General features: G+C 50.1%; 1 protein-coding gene and 1 long non-coding RNA gene across 11 annotated transcripts in view; one reads left to right on the top strand and one right to left on the bottom strand.

Moving 5' to 3' along the window:
* The first annotated feature begins 400 nt into the window (after nucleotides 1-400).
* LOC107324890 (uncharacterized) lies at nucleotides 401-3354 on the top strand. The gene is made up of 2 exons (XR_014938682.1): nucleotides 401-1108; nucleotides 1829-3354. It is a non-coding gene; the product is annotated as an uncharacterized LOC107324890 (long non-coding RNA).
* Nucleotides 2404-16350, bottom strand: part of ATP2B4 (ATPase plasma membrane Ca2+ transporting 4) — a 34906-nt gene continuing 20959 nt past the window's right edge. For 4 of the 10 annotated variants that reach the window (XM_085526963.1, XM_085526965.1, XM_085526966.1 and 1 more), the window contains 10 exons: nucleotides 15734-15913; nucleotides 15527-15614; nucleotides 15276-15382; nucleotides 14527-14718; nucleotides 14208-14421; nucleotides 13677-13888; nucleotides 13228-13335; nucleotides 12792-12974; nucleotides 10504-10593; nucleotides 2404-6001 (listed from right to left, as the gene is read on the bottom strand). In XM_085526963.1, coding sequence (XP_085383089.1) covers nucleotides 5696-6001; nucleotides 10504-10593; nucleotides 12792-12974; nucleotides 13228-13335; nucleotides 13677-13888; nucleotides 14208-14421; nucleotides 14527-14718; nucleotides 15276-15382; nucleotides 15527-15614; nucleotides 15734-15913 — 1680 coding nt within the window. In that variant the 3' untranslated portion in view covers nucleotides 2404-5695. Of the gene's footprint in view, nucleotides 6002-10403; nucleotides 10594-12791; nucleotides 12975-13227; nucleotides 13336-13676; nucleotides 13889-14207; nucleotides 14422-14526; nucleotides 14719-15275; nucleotides 15383-15526; nucleotides 15615-15733; nucleotides 15914-16350 lie in introns of all 10 variants that reach the window. The other 6 variants (XM_015885301.3, XM_085526968.1, XM_085526967.1 and 3 more) reach the window with 2 other exon arrangements.

Raw genomic sequence — 16350 nt, 5'->3', positions numbered from 1 at the left:
CGGGGCATCTGTGGGTCGCCATTTTGATCATGCGCAGTAGCGTCACTTCCGGCAAGGTGGATTGTGGGATATAACGGGGCATCTGTGGGTCGCCATTTTGATCATGCGCAGTAGCGTCACTTCCGGCAAGGTGGATTGTGGGATATAACGCGGCATATCGCGGCATCTGGAGGTCGCCATTTTGATCATGCGCAGTAGCGTAACTTCCGGCAAGGTGGATTGTGGGATATAACGCGGCATAACGGGGCATCTGTGGGTCGCCATTTTGATCATGCGCAGTAGCGTCACTTCCGGCAAGGTGGATTGTGGGATATAACGCGGCATATCGCGGCATCTGGAGGTCGCCATTTTGATCAATAGCAGTAGCGTCACTTCCGGCATGCTGGATTGTGGGATATAACGCGGCAATAGTAAGGTCGCCATTTTGATCATGCGCAATAGCATCATTTTCCCGTCTGGTGCATTGTGGGATATAACACGGCAATACACATGTATTGCCATTCCGGAATTAACTAACACATACTTATTGCCATTCCGGAATTAATTAACACATACTTATTGCCATTCCGGAATTAATTAACATATACGTATTGCTATTCCGGAATTGGCGCGTGCGTCTTGCTGTTCAGGATCTAGCGCATGCGCACTGCCGTCCTAAAACTGGCGCATGCGTAGTGCCGTCCCGAATTAGCGTTCCAACATGGCGGCTGCTTGTTGCCGTTCCGGACTCTCCGGCCGCGTGTTGCGGTTCTGGATCTCGGTTCAGGGCCGGCCGTTCATAACGCGGCGCACAATCTGCCAGTCCTGAAGCTGCGCATGCGTACTGCGGCTCCGGAGCTCCCCATAACGTCACCCCACATTCAGGATCTGCAATACGCAGGCGCCACTTTTGAGACGCGTGCAGCCGTCTGTGCCCTATGGAAGGAGTCTTACGCACAGTGAAATCCCATGTGGACCATAGAGCAGCGGCGTGGCTGCTCAGTTCCCACCCGTTCTATCCCATTTTCCCAATGGGGAAGTGCAGCCATTCATTCCTCCAGTGCCAGGTGAGCGCACAGCGTGGATGTCACGGGCTGGCAGACACACACCAAGGATGTCACAACTACATGTGAGCACACTTTATTTTCTTGCTGCAACATTTCTGCATTACTGATTCTAACCCAGTAGCCCTGTTCCACCCCCCACCCCTTACACTTTTTTACTGCATTCCCCCTTTACCATCGCACCCCTGCTTCGATTTCCAACTTGTCTATTCTATCTTGGAGTCCATGTTCTCACAAGAAGCCAACTGACAACTCTTTTTTTTTTTTTTTCTTTCTTTTTTTCCTCCCAAGCACCATATAAATTACATGCAAAACATTTTACATAGGGATTAATATCAAAATTCAATACAGATCAGGTGCACTTTAAGCTGGACTCTAGGATATGGCAAACACACCAGGGTACATACAGTTTTGAAACCACTATTTTTTTTTTTAATGTCATGCATGCCACATAATACTCAGCCTTTTGTTTTGTATTTTTCTGTTTTTATACAAAAATACCAGTGCTTATTATTCTACTTATTTGAAAAGAAAAAAAAAAAAATCAGCTCTGAGTGCCCTCTTCAAATGAAAATTTTGCTGTGAGAGCGCTGGATAAATTATATATACACACATGTTGGTTTAATACTGTATATATATACACACACATACACTCACACAGACATATATATATATATATATTAAAAAAAAAAAACAAAAAAAAAACCAAGGGCAGGAAATAAACTAAAGACAGTGATAGCAATGGGCTTCTTCGAACAAAAACTGGTTTCCTTTTCATTGAGCAGGAGGATGAGGAAGGCAGAGGACAGCCTTTGCAAGGAGGTGCTGGGTGAGGAAGAGCTGTGAGCCACGCAGGGCCCCTGTGCTCCAAGGAGTGATGACTGCACGGCTGCTGGACACAGGGCTGAAGAGCAGCTGCTGGTGCTATGAGCATCCTTTCCCTGCAGGGATGTTACCATGGAGGTGCTCAGTCCCCGCAGTCACGCAGCCAGTGGCATCAGAGGTGCGCTCCCTGGGACTGGGAGGGGGCTTTCCCATCATCCCGAGTCCTGGCACAGGAAGAAGCAGTTCAAGAGGGGCTGAGTGCCACAGAGGCTGCCCCTGCTAAAATTCAGTTTTGTTTTTTTCCTTCTTGAGATTGTTTCAAAATTGTCCTCAAACCTTATTGCACAAAACCTTTGAAGTACAGCCCCTGTGCAAATAAAAGAAAAATCCATCACAGAATGCAAATGCCTAAGAATGCCAGTTCAGCACTGCACACAGGATGCGATGTAATGTCTTTGGTACCAATCTGCCCATTTACTTCATGGAAAACCACCACCACCAGAGACCCTGCTGTCATTAAGAACTGGATGCAAAATTATGTTCAGAGTGTTTTAATAACAAAGCATTCCAAGGCAAGTTAACACAGATCACAGGGTATGTCTTCGGTTCCTGTCCGGCAATGGCATATATTGCAGTTCAAACAAAGCATAAAAGAAAACCTCCCCCTCTTTCAAGGCATGTTGCAGAGTCCCCAGAGTCCATGCTGCTGTCCATGCCTCACCAGCAAAGCGCCCATCTCACCAGACGTGGGTTTTTTTTGTTTGTTTTCATAATATCCTCAATAACTTAACCCAATAGTCATCTGCTGCCAGTATATCACTGAAACTAAATAGGAAAAAATACTTTACATGAAAGATGTATGCACAATAAACGCTTTACCTTAAGCAACCAGCCATACCAACATAAATTATATATATATATGTATATATATATAAATTGTCATCCAGCTAACATCTAGTATAAAGATGGCTGCTCAGAAAAAAGGAGGCTGACTGGCACAGATGGCAATACGCCATCACTGGGAATTGCCATTATGCAGTCAGGAGCCGCTGCAGATGCAGGACCATAAGATTTTTATTTTATTTTTACTTTAAACAAAATACATATGGCTGACATAAAAATATCAGTTTCTGATCTAAAGAAAACTAGACTTTTTTTTTTTTCTTGCATAATATTTATCTATAATCATTTCCCCCCTCCCCCCCTAATATGGAAACTAGAACAATAAAGTATCAACTAACAAACAACCAGACCCCTATGGCAACCTGCTGGTCACAGGCCTCTGGGAGGGAATTAAGCGCCTCCAGAGTTGGCTTTGTGATGTTTTTCATTGGTTTAAGTCTTTTTTTGGTTTTCTGTTTGTTTTTAAATAGGTCCGAGGTAACAATAATTAAAAAAATAAAAAATAAAAAGGAAAAAGAAATAGAAAAGAAATAGCACCCTCCCTCCCCCAACACATATAATAAATATTTATGTAAGCCTCTAAGTTTTTGTTTGTTTGTTTGTTTTTGCAAGTATTTAAAATAGAAAAAAAGTGATCTTTTGAGCAATGTCACCTTCAATTCCAAACCAGACCCCATGAGCACCCCTTCCCCTCCACTACTATACAGCCTGGCACGCTGCACCCTGTCCTGCCCACAGCGTTCATCTCATCTGCAGAGGAAGGGGAGGACAGCAACAGGTTTGTCTGTACGGGCAGGGCTGGTGTCTCAACACTGAATTTGTAACAGAGATGGGCAGTGGTGGCAATTTCTCCTTGCTGCTGGCAGTGTACTGAGCCCAGCCTTCACCCCCCCCTTTGCCACGCCAGGCAGGGCAGCAGGGCCTGACCTCAGCACCTGGGTCCTTCCCTCCTTCTACCCCAAGGAAGGAATGAGTCAGTGCTGGGCTGGGAACAAAACAAAGACACGTGGTTTTTGCTGTTGTCATTAAGGAACACTTATTTCTTGGCAAAGTAGTGGGCCCTCGCATGGCAGGCAGTGCTGCAGGCAGTGCTCGGAGAAGGCACGGGAAATTCTGCTGTGCGTTCTTAAAGGAAAGAAAAGAGGAAACCAGCCAGCCTAACCAGCCAGCCCGCCCTCTCAGACACCTACAGGGACAGAGGCCAGGCAGACAGCACAGCTAGTTACCGCCATGTTCTCTTTGCTTCCAACACAAACCAACTGGGACAAGGGACAGAAAGCAGCAGAGCCCTTTTCAGCCCTGCGCACTGGGGGACAACAACCGAAGGTGCACTCGCAGGGAAAGAAACTAAGCCCAAGCAAAGCAAAATCCTGCCTCCTGCTCTGGCCCGCTCTTGGCTTGGCAAGATGGCTAGAGCCAGGATACATGGGACATCTGCTCCACAACTCAAGGCTCTCGCCCTGCAGAGGAACAGTTACTATAGACCAGTGGGAGGCAGGACACAGGGTGAGGAGACGACCTCCAGTAAGCAGCAAGCAAAGCTCACAGCACTTCTGCTGGAAGAGCTGCAGCTGACCAACCAATCCAACACCAGCATCAGCTGCAGGAGTGTGGTGGAAACCAACAGGCCCTCCCCGTGGCCACGGAGATCCCTTCCCTTTTAGGGCACAACCCAACTTGTCCTTCTTATGACCTGAGAGCTGCCCCAAGCACATCAACCACACTTATCCTCCATTCACACTTCGGAAGTGAGATGCAGAGCTGGTGGGTACAGCTGGAGCATCCTCTGGGTTCCTTGGCAGCCAACGCTTCCACTGCGAGGCTGAGAATTACTCAGCCCAGAAGGAGTACAGACAATCCAAAACAGGCAAAAGTCCCTCTGCTTCTGATAGCGGGAGCTGCAAAAGGTTCCCAGAGCTCTCGCCAAAATGTTGCACAGGTGCTCACAAGCAAAAGAGATGCATTCCTTCAGCTCCTCCAAAAGAAAGCACCCCATTTCTCACTGCCATTTGTTTTTTCTTCACCACGCTTGAACTGCCATTCACCTCCACCTTACTTCATGGCAGGGAGGAAAAGAAAAAAAAAAAAAAGGAAAAAAATAAAGTCAAGCCCTCACACTGAAGCCAAGCCACCTTCATTCCTTGTCTACCAGAGATTGATTTGGAAACACACAGCAATGCGTGCACACAAAAGGAGGCAAAAGGAGGAGCTGTAAAGGCTGGGTACCATTGGTCAAGGTGGAAGACTGGTGTACATCCCTGTCCGAGCAACCTGTGAGTAAACACCTTCCTCCCGACTGTTTTTGTTTGTTGATGGTTTGTTTTTTTTTCATGGGTTTTTTTTGGTAGTTTTTTGTTTTTTTGTTTTTTGTCTGTTTGTTTTTTTAAGCTTTTTGCACTACAGTGCTAACTCCCCCAACTTCCCACTGTGAAGTAAGTAACTGGGGGACAAATCCCATAGCAAAGAATAAACCCCGACACTGGAAGAAAACCTTAAAAACCCGAAGTGGAAAAAGAAAGTCACAAGTGCACCTCAGCCCTCAGGCAGGGACCGTGCATGTAAGACTACAACAATTCAAGCTTCCTTGATACATGCATTTTTCAACGTGAAAACCCCCTGAAGACACATGGAGCCCAACTCTCAGAGAGGAAATAACCTGGCTGTTTCACTTGGGTGAGTACCACTGAAAATTAGGGGTGAAAATGCACAATGTCCCCTCTTCTAATACTCAGCTTCACGGTACTCTGCTTCCCACAGCTGAACATAGTAAAAAAAACAAACCAACCAACCCCAAATGACATACTTATGAGCAGTTTGACACAAAGCGACTGCAGCGTGTGATCAGTTACTGATGTCAACATCACACTGGACGTGGGGCAAAGGAGGGCAGTGGTGAGAGGGAGGAGGGGGTCAATGTTCTAAGGTCAAACTGATGTCTCCAAGCTGTGAAAGAAGCTTTCAGGCTCCACAAAGTTGACCTCGGTTTGATCACTATCCACTGCGTTGTTATTTCTGTTGAGGGATGAAGATCCACCCAGGCTGCCCCCACCTCGCTTTTTGAGTCCATCGGTCTCGGGGTCATCTTCAGCGCTGTCAAGGAATGGTGTTCGAGGCTCATCTTCCTCCAGGATGAACTCCGGATGAGTCATGAAGTTATGGATGGAGCTTCTGTACTCAGGTTTCTCGAGGCCTTCGTACAAGGAGCTACGGAACGCATTCACCACCTTGATCTGCCATCAGGTAAGGGTGCAGAACATGGAAATAAATAAAAGAAGGGTTAGTAGCTGCCATGAGAGGCAAGAGCTCCCAGGAGAAAAATAAAAAAATAAAGGGACAATAAAACAAGGAAGACAACAATGATCACCACCATGGAACAGACAGGTAAGTCAAAATAAGAGATCTACGGTGAACTAGGAGGGCCAACATGGACCAGACGGGGCACAAGGTGTGTGATGGGGAGTCAACTGACTACAGGGCGACTTCAGAAGCTGCAAGAAAAGACAAAAAAAAAACCAACCAAACAAACAAAAAAACCCCCAAAAATTCAAAAAACAAACAAACAAAAAACCACAATGAAACAAGATCACTTTGAATGAACAGAAGCCAAAACGCATTAGTTGTCATTACATGTGCGCACGCATATCTGTGTGTGTAAATGAAGACAAAAAAGTGGCACTACAACTCAAAAAAGAGGTGGGTTAGACAAACAGTGGGTTTGCTTCAATTAAAAAAAATCCAAAGAACTACTGTGGGAGCAATGTGTTCATTTTATCTGTTCTTAGACCTACAGAAAGGAACGGGCTTTTACAAGGTGTCATAAACTTTCCAAGCCCACGTGAAGCAGTAGGTCCAAGTAGATGCCATAAGCAGTAAAACAGGACCCAATGAAACATGCAAGGAGGAAGCCAGATGCATGTGAGCTTCCCTGCACAGCAGCAACTGGGATCCTGGGCTGAAGCTCTGCATCCTGCCCTGCATATGCCAAAGAGGACCCAGCAATCCCCAAAGGCAGATATAGCATTTCTTTTTGAAGCTGCACACACACAAAATCCCAAACCTTGCTAGAAAGCCCGGCCGCTTGCTGCTCCTGTGAAACCACTGGGCTGCCACTGATGCCAAAAAGCAAGGCATGACAAGCAAGAGATCCAGAGCCCAGTTTGCATAGCTGGGGTCCTGCTGTGCTGCACTGGGAGAGGTCTGGAAATGAGCCAGGACACGGCCAGCACCAAGTTCACTGCTCTTGCTAATTCCTCTGGAAGTGCAGCCCTCCTTGCACGACAGGTGACAAACATGCACCACATACAGCCCTCCCCAAAGCAGCTCTCAGATGACTCCATGGTAGCTCCCATGGATGCTCTGCTTGCTGCCTCTCCCTGGGTGCCCCCAGTTTGCCAGGGCTCACACTAGCACCCTGCTAGCTTGTGTCACCCTCTCTGTCCCCTGGGAACTACCTGGGCCATCAGTGACCCCTCCCCACAGCAGCACTGCTCCTCCTGCTCCATCTCCAGGCGCACAGACGGAGAAAGCAGTTCCAGCACCTGAGGAGCCCCATTATGTGCCTCCCTTCCATATACCCCGGGGAACAAACAGGAGGAGAGCTGTAGATGACACAGAAGGGATGTTTCTCTGCAGCATCCCCACGCTGCAATCCCTGCAGACTCCCCATCACACGGCAGGGGGAGCAGAGAGCACACAGAGCTGATGGAGAACAAGTTACATATCCCCTTGGAATCTGATGCTGAAAGTATGCATTGCCACCTCTTCAGGAACCTCCAGAGACTGCAGCCCTTGGCCTTCTGACACACGGCCAGGCTGGGAGGCACATAAAACCCAGCATAGCCAGACGGAGTCTCTGGGGATCACCGGCCTCAGCTTTAACAGCACCCACAAAAGCAGACCAGAGAATTTACTCAGATACGACTCTCATGCCTGAAACTCTGGAGGTTTACCTGCACAGTGCTCCAGGGTTCCCTCAGCACAGGGGATGCAGTTTTGAGTCTGCTTCGCATCAGGCTCAGAATGGCGCTGCTACCCCACACCAGGGCAACCCCACAGATACAGCACATCCTCGCTAGAAACAAACAAGCCAGCTCGGAGCCCATGAGCTGGAAGGCAGACACTCAGGAGGAATGCTGATGCTGGGGCACCAGCTGGTTTGTGAAAACAGTAAGTTTCCACGGCTGGGAAGAGGGATTCAGAGCTGTTTGCTGCACTAGTGACCACAGCAACATCCTAGATAAAAATCAGGATTTAATATCAATGCATAAGGCAAGGCAGACCACTGAGCAGATCATCCGTGACTGAGACCAACAATGCAGCACTCCGTCAGCACTTCTGGAAGGGCAACCACAAGCACTGACTGCCCTAAACATGGTGTGCAAAAAGCCACAGATAGCTAGCCTAACTCAGCTAAGGAGTGCCTCAGTGCCTGCCAGCACAGCAGGGACCGTAGCACAAGCTCTGGAGCAGCCTCACAGCTTTCCTTTCCTCACTACTTGCAGCACAGGTGAGCCCAGAGCCCACTCACCACCCAACGCCATCAGCTCTGCCAGAACAGCAGCTTTTCCCATTTATTCATTGATTCAACCATCTCTTGAACAACTGCTGCAAGATTAATTCAAGAAGCTGTTCCCTCATTAAAAGAGCTTAACATAACCTTTACAGTTCACTTTCATTTTGCACCATCATTGCAAAATCACTGTGCACAGTGAGGTGGAAGTGACACTTCCTGCATGATGCACCACAACTGCTGGGCCCCATTGCCCCAGACCAGGTCCGACCAGACACAAAGTAAGCTCTGCCAACCACCTCTTGGAGGGCCCTCACAAGATCTCCCTTTCCTCCATTGCCTCCAACAGAGCACACAGGGCTGCTGAGGTCCGGCCCTGGAAAACTCATCCCAGACATGAAGTGGAAGACAGCAGGACACTGTTAATCTGTAGAGGGAACTGGAGCTCAGAGAAAGGTAAGGAAAACAACAAAGGGAATAGAGAAATATCTAGATAGAAAACAGAGGGAAGACTTAGCATCTTGGGTTAGCTGTTGGTGAAACTGTTTCCTTCCTGGAAGGACACTTGCTATCCAAGATACCCATCCCTTGCTCCATAACAGGGAGAACATTAATCCACAGACTGAAAAAAAAAACCAACAAAAAACAAAAAACTGCAATGTGATTTTGTCCATCCAAACCCCCTGTTCAGGTCAGAACACCTTGGTGGTGGCAGAGATGACCAGAAGGCAGATGTGCTGCTTCAGAAACACTGGGGTTAAACAAAACTCAGGCATCAGTATTGACTAAATAGAGAGAAAACAAAATTATGCAAAGTTTTCTCTGCCACACCGCATAAACACTGGAGACTGAAAGCTGCTCAAAAAGTCACCCAGGGTATTTCTTTAATAAGAACAGAAGAAGAAAAACATGCAATAAAAAAGCCAATTATCTGAGAAAGATGCACTACCTACTCACAGCCCTGCAGACAGACTCCTCACTCACATGCTCATGAGCCATTATTCTGCTCATAACAAACACAGGGCACTGCATCAGAGCAGGATTTGCTTTGCTCTGGAAAGCCACTGTTAGAAGCAAGATCCAGCTTTGTCCAGCCATGTTTTCCACCCCATCTGCATGTAGAAAGTTGCAGGCATAAAATGGAGCAGCCAGCCTGGCCTCACTGAGATGCTGCATGGGGTGGTGATGCTCTAGGGCCACCAGGGGACCAGCAGAGCCCCCATACCATCCCTTGCAGAGCTGGGGACAAACTTAGGTGTGCTCCTTGCCACGGCAGCATTAACACTTCGGCCAAGTTGCTGCACGTGTGTGTAGCCCAAGGTTTTCTCCAGCCTCAAGGCTGGGCTCTGTGGGACCCCGGGGGTGTGAGTACTCCAGGTTGGGCATGGAGCCCTCTGCCCTGCCCCACAAGGCATGCAGGTTAACTCTGGGATAGGGAGGTTGCACACTGAACCAGTGGGTCTGTCTGTGGGCGAGCGATGCGGAGCACCCAGCTGCTCCTGCACTGCTGAGTGCAGCAGGGAGCAAACCCCCCCACTGTCACTCACACATAAGGCAAGAGGCAGAGAGCATGCAGGCAGCACGGCTCCACAGCTCAGCCAGCCCCAGCAGTGTGCTGTAGGAAGGGCTGAGAGGTTGCTTTGCTTCCAAATGTAGGGCTCCAGAAAAGCAATCTCTCCACCAGCTCCTGGGGCTGGGTAGAGCTGTGCTGCAAAGAACTGGCAGCGTTTGGGCACAAACAGCACACCCCTCTCATAGTGGTGCTCTGAGCTGCTCAGAAATTAGCACAATTCTTTCAGCCAGAACCACCAATTTTGCATCACCCCCCCCTCAGGAGGGTGGACTCACACTCCAATCCTGCAAAGGAGAAGAGGTGGAAAAAAAAAAAAAGAAGAAAGCAACAAGGCATGGGGTGAGGGAAGGACCAAAAATTATCACCAACTTGTTAAAGATCCAACAGCTTTTTTTAAAATAAATAAATAAATAAATAAATAAACACCATCTTCTACCCCATCCTTCACTTTCGAAAACAGTGGGTCAGAGGGAAAGAGCGCAGGCTGGGTCAGGTTGTGCAGTGCTCTGTGGTTATTAGAAGTCATGCATTGTAATAGACTATCACTCACTGCCCGCAGGAGAAGATGCAGCAGCAGCAACAGCAGAAGTGGTGGGAGTGGAATTGACGGAGGAAAGAGCTACATGGGTTGGGCTAGAAACATTTTTTACATCGTGGTGCTGGCTCACGATGGAAGGCTGTCTCCTGAGGGCTCCCTGCAAAGAGGAGGCGCCGGTCTGGAATGTGTAAACTACGTCCATCTGCAAAGAATCAGAGAGTGAGATAGCATTGCCCCAGCCAGAAACAAAGACAGGGGTCAGGGACAGAGGGAGCAGGGTTGGGGTAGACACACAGGGATAGGAAGGAAGAAGGACGGAGAGATGGAGGAGGAAGAATGAGAGAGCCAACCCCCGCCCCAGCCTGCACTCCCAAAAACCTATACAGGTTTGGTCAGTGCATGGGGGCAAAGGAGAGGTGGGTTTCCAGTCCTCGAGGGTGCAAAAGGTGTAGGGTTTGTTCCAACACCAAGAGATGAGGTGAGGGGGAGCAGCACCGGGAACAACCCAGGTCATCCCCAGAGCTGCAGGACGAGCAGAGAGAGAGAGGGCAGCAGAGATGTGAGCTGGCAGCCTGGAAAATTGCACTGGGAAAGAATTTGTGGACCTGCAGCCCCACGGGGCTCGATGCTGGAATGCAGCGGGTACACAGGACCATAGCATCCTATGCATTCCACAGCCTCTACCCCAGAATAACACAAAGCCCATAAACAGAGCTGGTAGAGTAGGCAAGGAAGGAGCCAGGATGCTACACCCATGGCACACTGTGGGGAAAGAGGGACCAAGCATTGTCCAGAGGCTTCCCTGACTCATGTCCCCTTGGCTGTCCCTTGCCCTGCGTCAGCCCCTCTCTGCTTCCCAGGGGAAAGGATGCTTTCTCCAGACCCACATGCAGCTCTCACTGACCCCACAGTTGCCTCACACTCTGCTTTGTGTCTGACCTCCATCCACAGAGGGACACCCTGCTCCAGCATACCAGGCTGGCCACAAGGAACATGGCCTGTTTAAGGCATGCCAGGTGGGAACAGACTCCTCTAAACTGCTCAGGTTTGATCTGTTGCTGCTCTGCTTCACATGTGGGGCACCACAGTTATAAAAATGTGCTCAAGAGGTTTCAAGATTTGCTAGCAACCGCAGTGGGGAACAATGCTCCTAGGTGCTGCAACAGGTCCACCACAGCTTACAGGACAGAATCCAGAGCCCACGGACACAATGCACAGGCACAGAGCCAGCAGCATGCCTGACTTCTGGCTGTCCATACCTACCAGGACATTGGGATTGCTTCCTGACCTGAGCCAGGGCTCCCAGGGACAGCTCAGCCCCTGCTAGCATTGCCTTTCGCCTTGAAACCCTCGAGGCAAAAATCTCAAAGAGTAGCCAAACCAAAGCAACATGACACAGCTGCTATGCTAGCTCCAGTGCCTGCACTTGGGCCGCTTCAGTCAACTTGATCTGTTACAAGGCCTGAGAAGTGCAAATAAAGGGTAACATAGCAGCCCCAAGCTTTGCTCCCTGAGGCAGCTCCATCCTGGGCCTCACGGGGAAAAAGGGCAGAGACCTCACTGCAGGAGATCCCCCTGCCCCAAACAGCCAACCACTGAGGAGGCAGGGCAGGGAAAAAAAACACAACAACAACAACAAAAAATACCTCTCAGGAAGAAAAAAAAAAAAAAAAAAAAGTCAGAGAAACAACTGATGTAAAAATCATATTTACCAATTCTCCTCCCTTTCCCTGCTGCAGGGCCAAGAGCAGCAGACATGGAGCAGAAGAGCTGGCCGGGAGGGATGGAAAGTGCCCCCAAGGGCAGAGGGAGGTGATGCTTGTCCACAGCCACCCCCCCCTTGGAGCAGAGCTCTCCTCAAGGACCGAGGGAGCCAGACTCAGCCTGAGGTCCTGAGCTCAGAGAGCACAGCCAGCTCTTGGAAGCTCCAGCAACCTTTTGACAAGGGGCAGACGCCTTCCCCAGCCATCTCAGACTGCCCAAGGTCTATATGAGCTCACCTCAGCCTGAAGTGGAAAACAGCCTTACTGTAAGAGCCCCAGAGGCAGAGCAGGAGAGAGCTCAGTGCTCCATGCTGCAGCTCCATGGGGCTGATCCCTCTGGGATCACTGCAGCTCCAGCACTGCTCTGCTACCAGCAAGGTGCCCATTGGCCACATTGTGTGTCAGAACAGAACCTGTACCACCCCCTGCCCACCCCAGGCTGTCCCAGAAAGTCAGGCTGCCCTGGTTTCCCAAAACCTGGTTTCCCAAAACCAGGACAGACCCAGGAAGGCACAGGAGATGATGGCATCGTCTGAGCAGTGGCTGTCACCTCTTTCCAGACGGAGCCCCTAGAAAGAAAAGGGAAAGAGAAAAAGAGAGAGAAGAAAGGCCCACAGGACCCACTGCCCCACATTACCTGCGTCTGTATCCTGTTGAGACCCCTGAACCATAGGATCTGCCCACGCCGCAGCTCCATCTCAGCATGGTCAATCTCATCCACATCCTCTGGTAGCTCTTCCTCTGGGATCTCCTCCTTGGTGATGCCATGCCCAGCTTCCTTCAGGAACTTCAGGCGGCTGGTGGGGACCGTGCAGATCAGCTGGGGAGAGGCAGGCAGAGCAGCTCAGCTGAGACATCCCACCTCAGGCAAGTAGTGTGGAAGCAAGGAACCCACCAGCAGCTTCCTCTCTGCTGGTATGGGGTTGGGATGGAGCATCACCATCCCCAGCCTTGAATAAATGCTAGGGAGAATCTGAGACTGAAGCAGTTGGAAGAGGAAAAGCAGGCTTGGCTAGGGTTACAGCTGGGTAAGAAGGGTCAGGAGTTTGATTTTCATATAGGCTGGTTCTTACCTGGCCCCAGAGGAGTTCTCCCACTCCAATAAATATACACCAGAACCACTGGCTCAGAGTGAGCCCAGAGCAGCTGAATGGCTTCCCACCAAACTCCACAATGATGATCTACAGCACAGGAGAGAACAAGTCACACACTGGAAGCTTACAAGGCTACAACGATAGGTAGTCACAGGAAGAAAAGATCCTCCAGACCCACAGATCTTCTCCCCCTCCCTGAGATGAGGGTTAGATCCTCCCATCTAGACCAGTAAGGCCACCAGAGGCACAAGCTGGCTATCCAGCCCTGGAACCTCCCCAGTCAATTTAGCCCCCAGTTGTCAGCTTTGGAGTCACTGAGAAGCTGCTAGAGAGGAACTGCAGCACAAGCAGGTCCTCCCTGTGTCACTGACCCCTTCCAGTCCCACCACCCATTCCTTTCTACCCATGCTGTGCCCACGCAGCCTCACCTGGGCTGCAAACGTCCCCAGCACCACTGTGCAGAAGATGGGGTTGCGGTAGATGGCCTCAAAGACATTCCTCTCCCCGTGAATCTTGCGTGCATTGATCTCATTGAATAACTGCATCATGACAAAGGTGTTGAAGACGATGGTGTAGTGCTCAGTGGGTGGGGAATGCAATGGAGCGTTCCGACCACTGTCAATGTCAAACAGCTTCTCCCCTAAGCAGAAAAGAGGTTTGAGGTGGGACACGGGCAGGGAGAAAAGGAATGGGATCTCATCTTCTCCACACTGGTGGAGGTGGAATTAAGAGTCCCAGGCTCTCAGTGAAGATCCCTTGACCCACCTGGATTCCCCCACACCAACCCCACTAAACCATCATTTCCTTAAAAAGGCCATAAAAATACAGAAAATTTGCTTTCCTGGTTGAAACCTTCAGCCACTGAAGTACAGAATGCACTCAGTATAAGCCCTCTGATTATAATACCACCAATAATAATTGGGCTAATCCCCCCAATTCCTTAGGGTCTCAAAGCTCACCCGCAAAAAGTAGTGTGAAAATGATAGTCAGCTGGTACACAGCGTGTCCCAGGATGTTCTTCATCATGGTGCGGGAGATGAGTGGCTTGTTGCGGCCATATGGCTTGCGGAGCAGCAGGGATTCAGATGGAGGCTCTGTGGCCAGTGCTAAGGAGGCAAATGTGTCCATGATCAGGTTCACCCACAGCATCTGCACAGCTTTCAGGGGAGAATCCTGCAGGGAGAGCATGGAGAACATGACATACCAACTAAACCAGCCCATTTTTACCTCTATTTTGCACGGTGCTCCACTCCTCTGCTGAGAGCAGCAGCCCCATACCTGTGTGATGCAGGCGCCTGTGAAAGCCACGATGACAGCCACCACGTTAACAGTCAACTGGAACTGTAGGAACTTGGAGATGCTGTCATACACATTGCGACCCCACATCACCGCCTTGACGATGCTGGTGAAGTTGTCATCCGTCAGGATGATGTCTGAAGCCTCCTTTGCAACATCGGTGCCTGCAATGCCCTTAAGGGCCAGGAAGAAAGTGGGCAGGGGTAAGTCACAGGACAAGCTCCACACCCAGCTCTGCAACACTGCTTTTCTTTCCAGAAAATGCAACATATCAAGCACACCCTGAAACACCCTGCAAGGAGACAATTCCCCGGTGTTTTCCCCTCACTTGAGACTTGCAAGAACTGTTTTGGATGGGAACCCCTAAATTTTGCAGAGCACGAGCTTCAGAGAAAAGCTGGGCAGCACAGCACAAGGTTACTGTTTGACTGCTGCTCTGGGAGGATGCAAGCAAAGCAGTGGGTCAGAAAAACCCACCCCTAACCCAGGCTATTGGAGGACTGTTTTCCAATCACTTGCTAGCAGTCCTAGAAGATTCCTGAGAATTCACACCAAGCACTGAACAGGTTTATTTCTCCATTTTAAGCCCTTAAGGAAGACTTGGAAAAAGAGTTCCACTGCTCCAGAGAGAATTTAACAATCATGTAGGTCCTCAGTTCCTCTGCCTGAAAAGCAAAGGCCACTCCCCACAGCCAGGGAGCACCTGCTGGCAAACCCACTCCCTTCTGTACCATAGCAAATCCAACATCAGCTTTCTTCAGAGCGGGACCATCATTGGTTCCATCTCCGGTGACAGCCACCACCTGCCGCTGGTCACCAACAGTGCTGTCAATAATGCCTGCAATGGGGAGCAAGGAGCGCAGCAAACGTTAGCTTTGAGGGCACGCTCTAGCAGAGATCACACTGCAAGAAGCAGCTGGGCAGAGCAGCCCGGGGCACTTGGGGGAAAGGTGGCAAGCACCAGGAGCAGGCACGCACCCACCTTTGACTAGCGTGTGCTTATCTGTTGGGGATGAGCGGGCCAGCACACGCAGCTTGGGCCAGACCTTGTCCAGCTGTTCCTGTTCCACCTGCAGGACAGGGTGGGTGTGAGGAGGCACAGGGACTTCCAAACGCCTCCTGCCTCACCGGAGTGTGACCACCAAAGCAGCCAGCCACCCCACTGCAGAGCCCTTTGCTGCTCTCCCACCTCGCCCTTCTCATTGCGGATGAGCCGGTTGAACTCCTTCCCCTCCAGGCATAGGAAGTCCTCTCCAGGCAGCAGGATGCCACACTTGGTGGCAATGGCACGGGCAGTGTTGATGTTGTCCCCAGTCACCATGCGGACAGTGATGCCTGCACGCTGGCACTTCAGGATGGCATCTGGCACCTGGGGATGTGGACAGGCAAGGGGTGGGCAGAGCACTTAGGCCACAGTCTCAGTGGTGCCACAAGCCATTTACATCTACCCACGGCTCAGGTGGGGGACAACATGCTGAACCAACACACCCCACCCAGAGCCAGCTCAACTCTTTTATCCCCAAGGGATGGAGAAGCCCCAAGAGATCAGAGCACCCCTTGCAGCCCTGTTCAGAGCAGACCCCTCAAGGGAACAGAACCTCATTGCCTTCTCCCCATCACAAGGCACAGTTAGGCAGCTCACACAAATGGGGGCATTCCTCCTGCCCCAACCCCACGCTGCTCTGGCAACATGTTGCTGCACTAATGGGTTTACCTGTTATGGAGCAGTGGGGGAAGAGGATATTGGTGAGAAATTTGCAAATTGAATCACAACCTCCAGAGTCAGTGCAGACAGGACATCTGTAA

This window comes from Coturnix japonica, chromosome 38 (genome assembly GCF_054131305.1).
Source record: "Coturnix japonica strain WE chromosome 38, WE-NBRP24, whole genome shotgun sequence".
Lineage (NCBI taxonomy): Eukaryota > Metazoa > Chordata > Aves > Galliformes > Phasianidae > Coturnix > Coturnix japonica.
The sequence above is the reverse complement of the archived record's forward strand: the minus strand, read 5'-3'. Positions and strand labels throughout refer to the sequence as shown.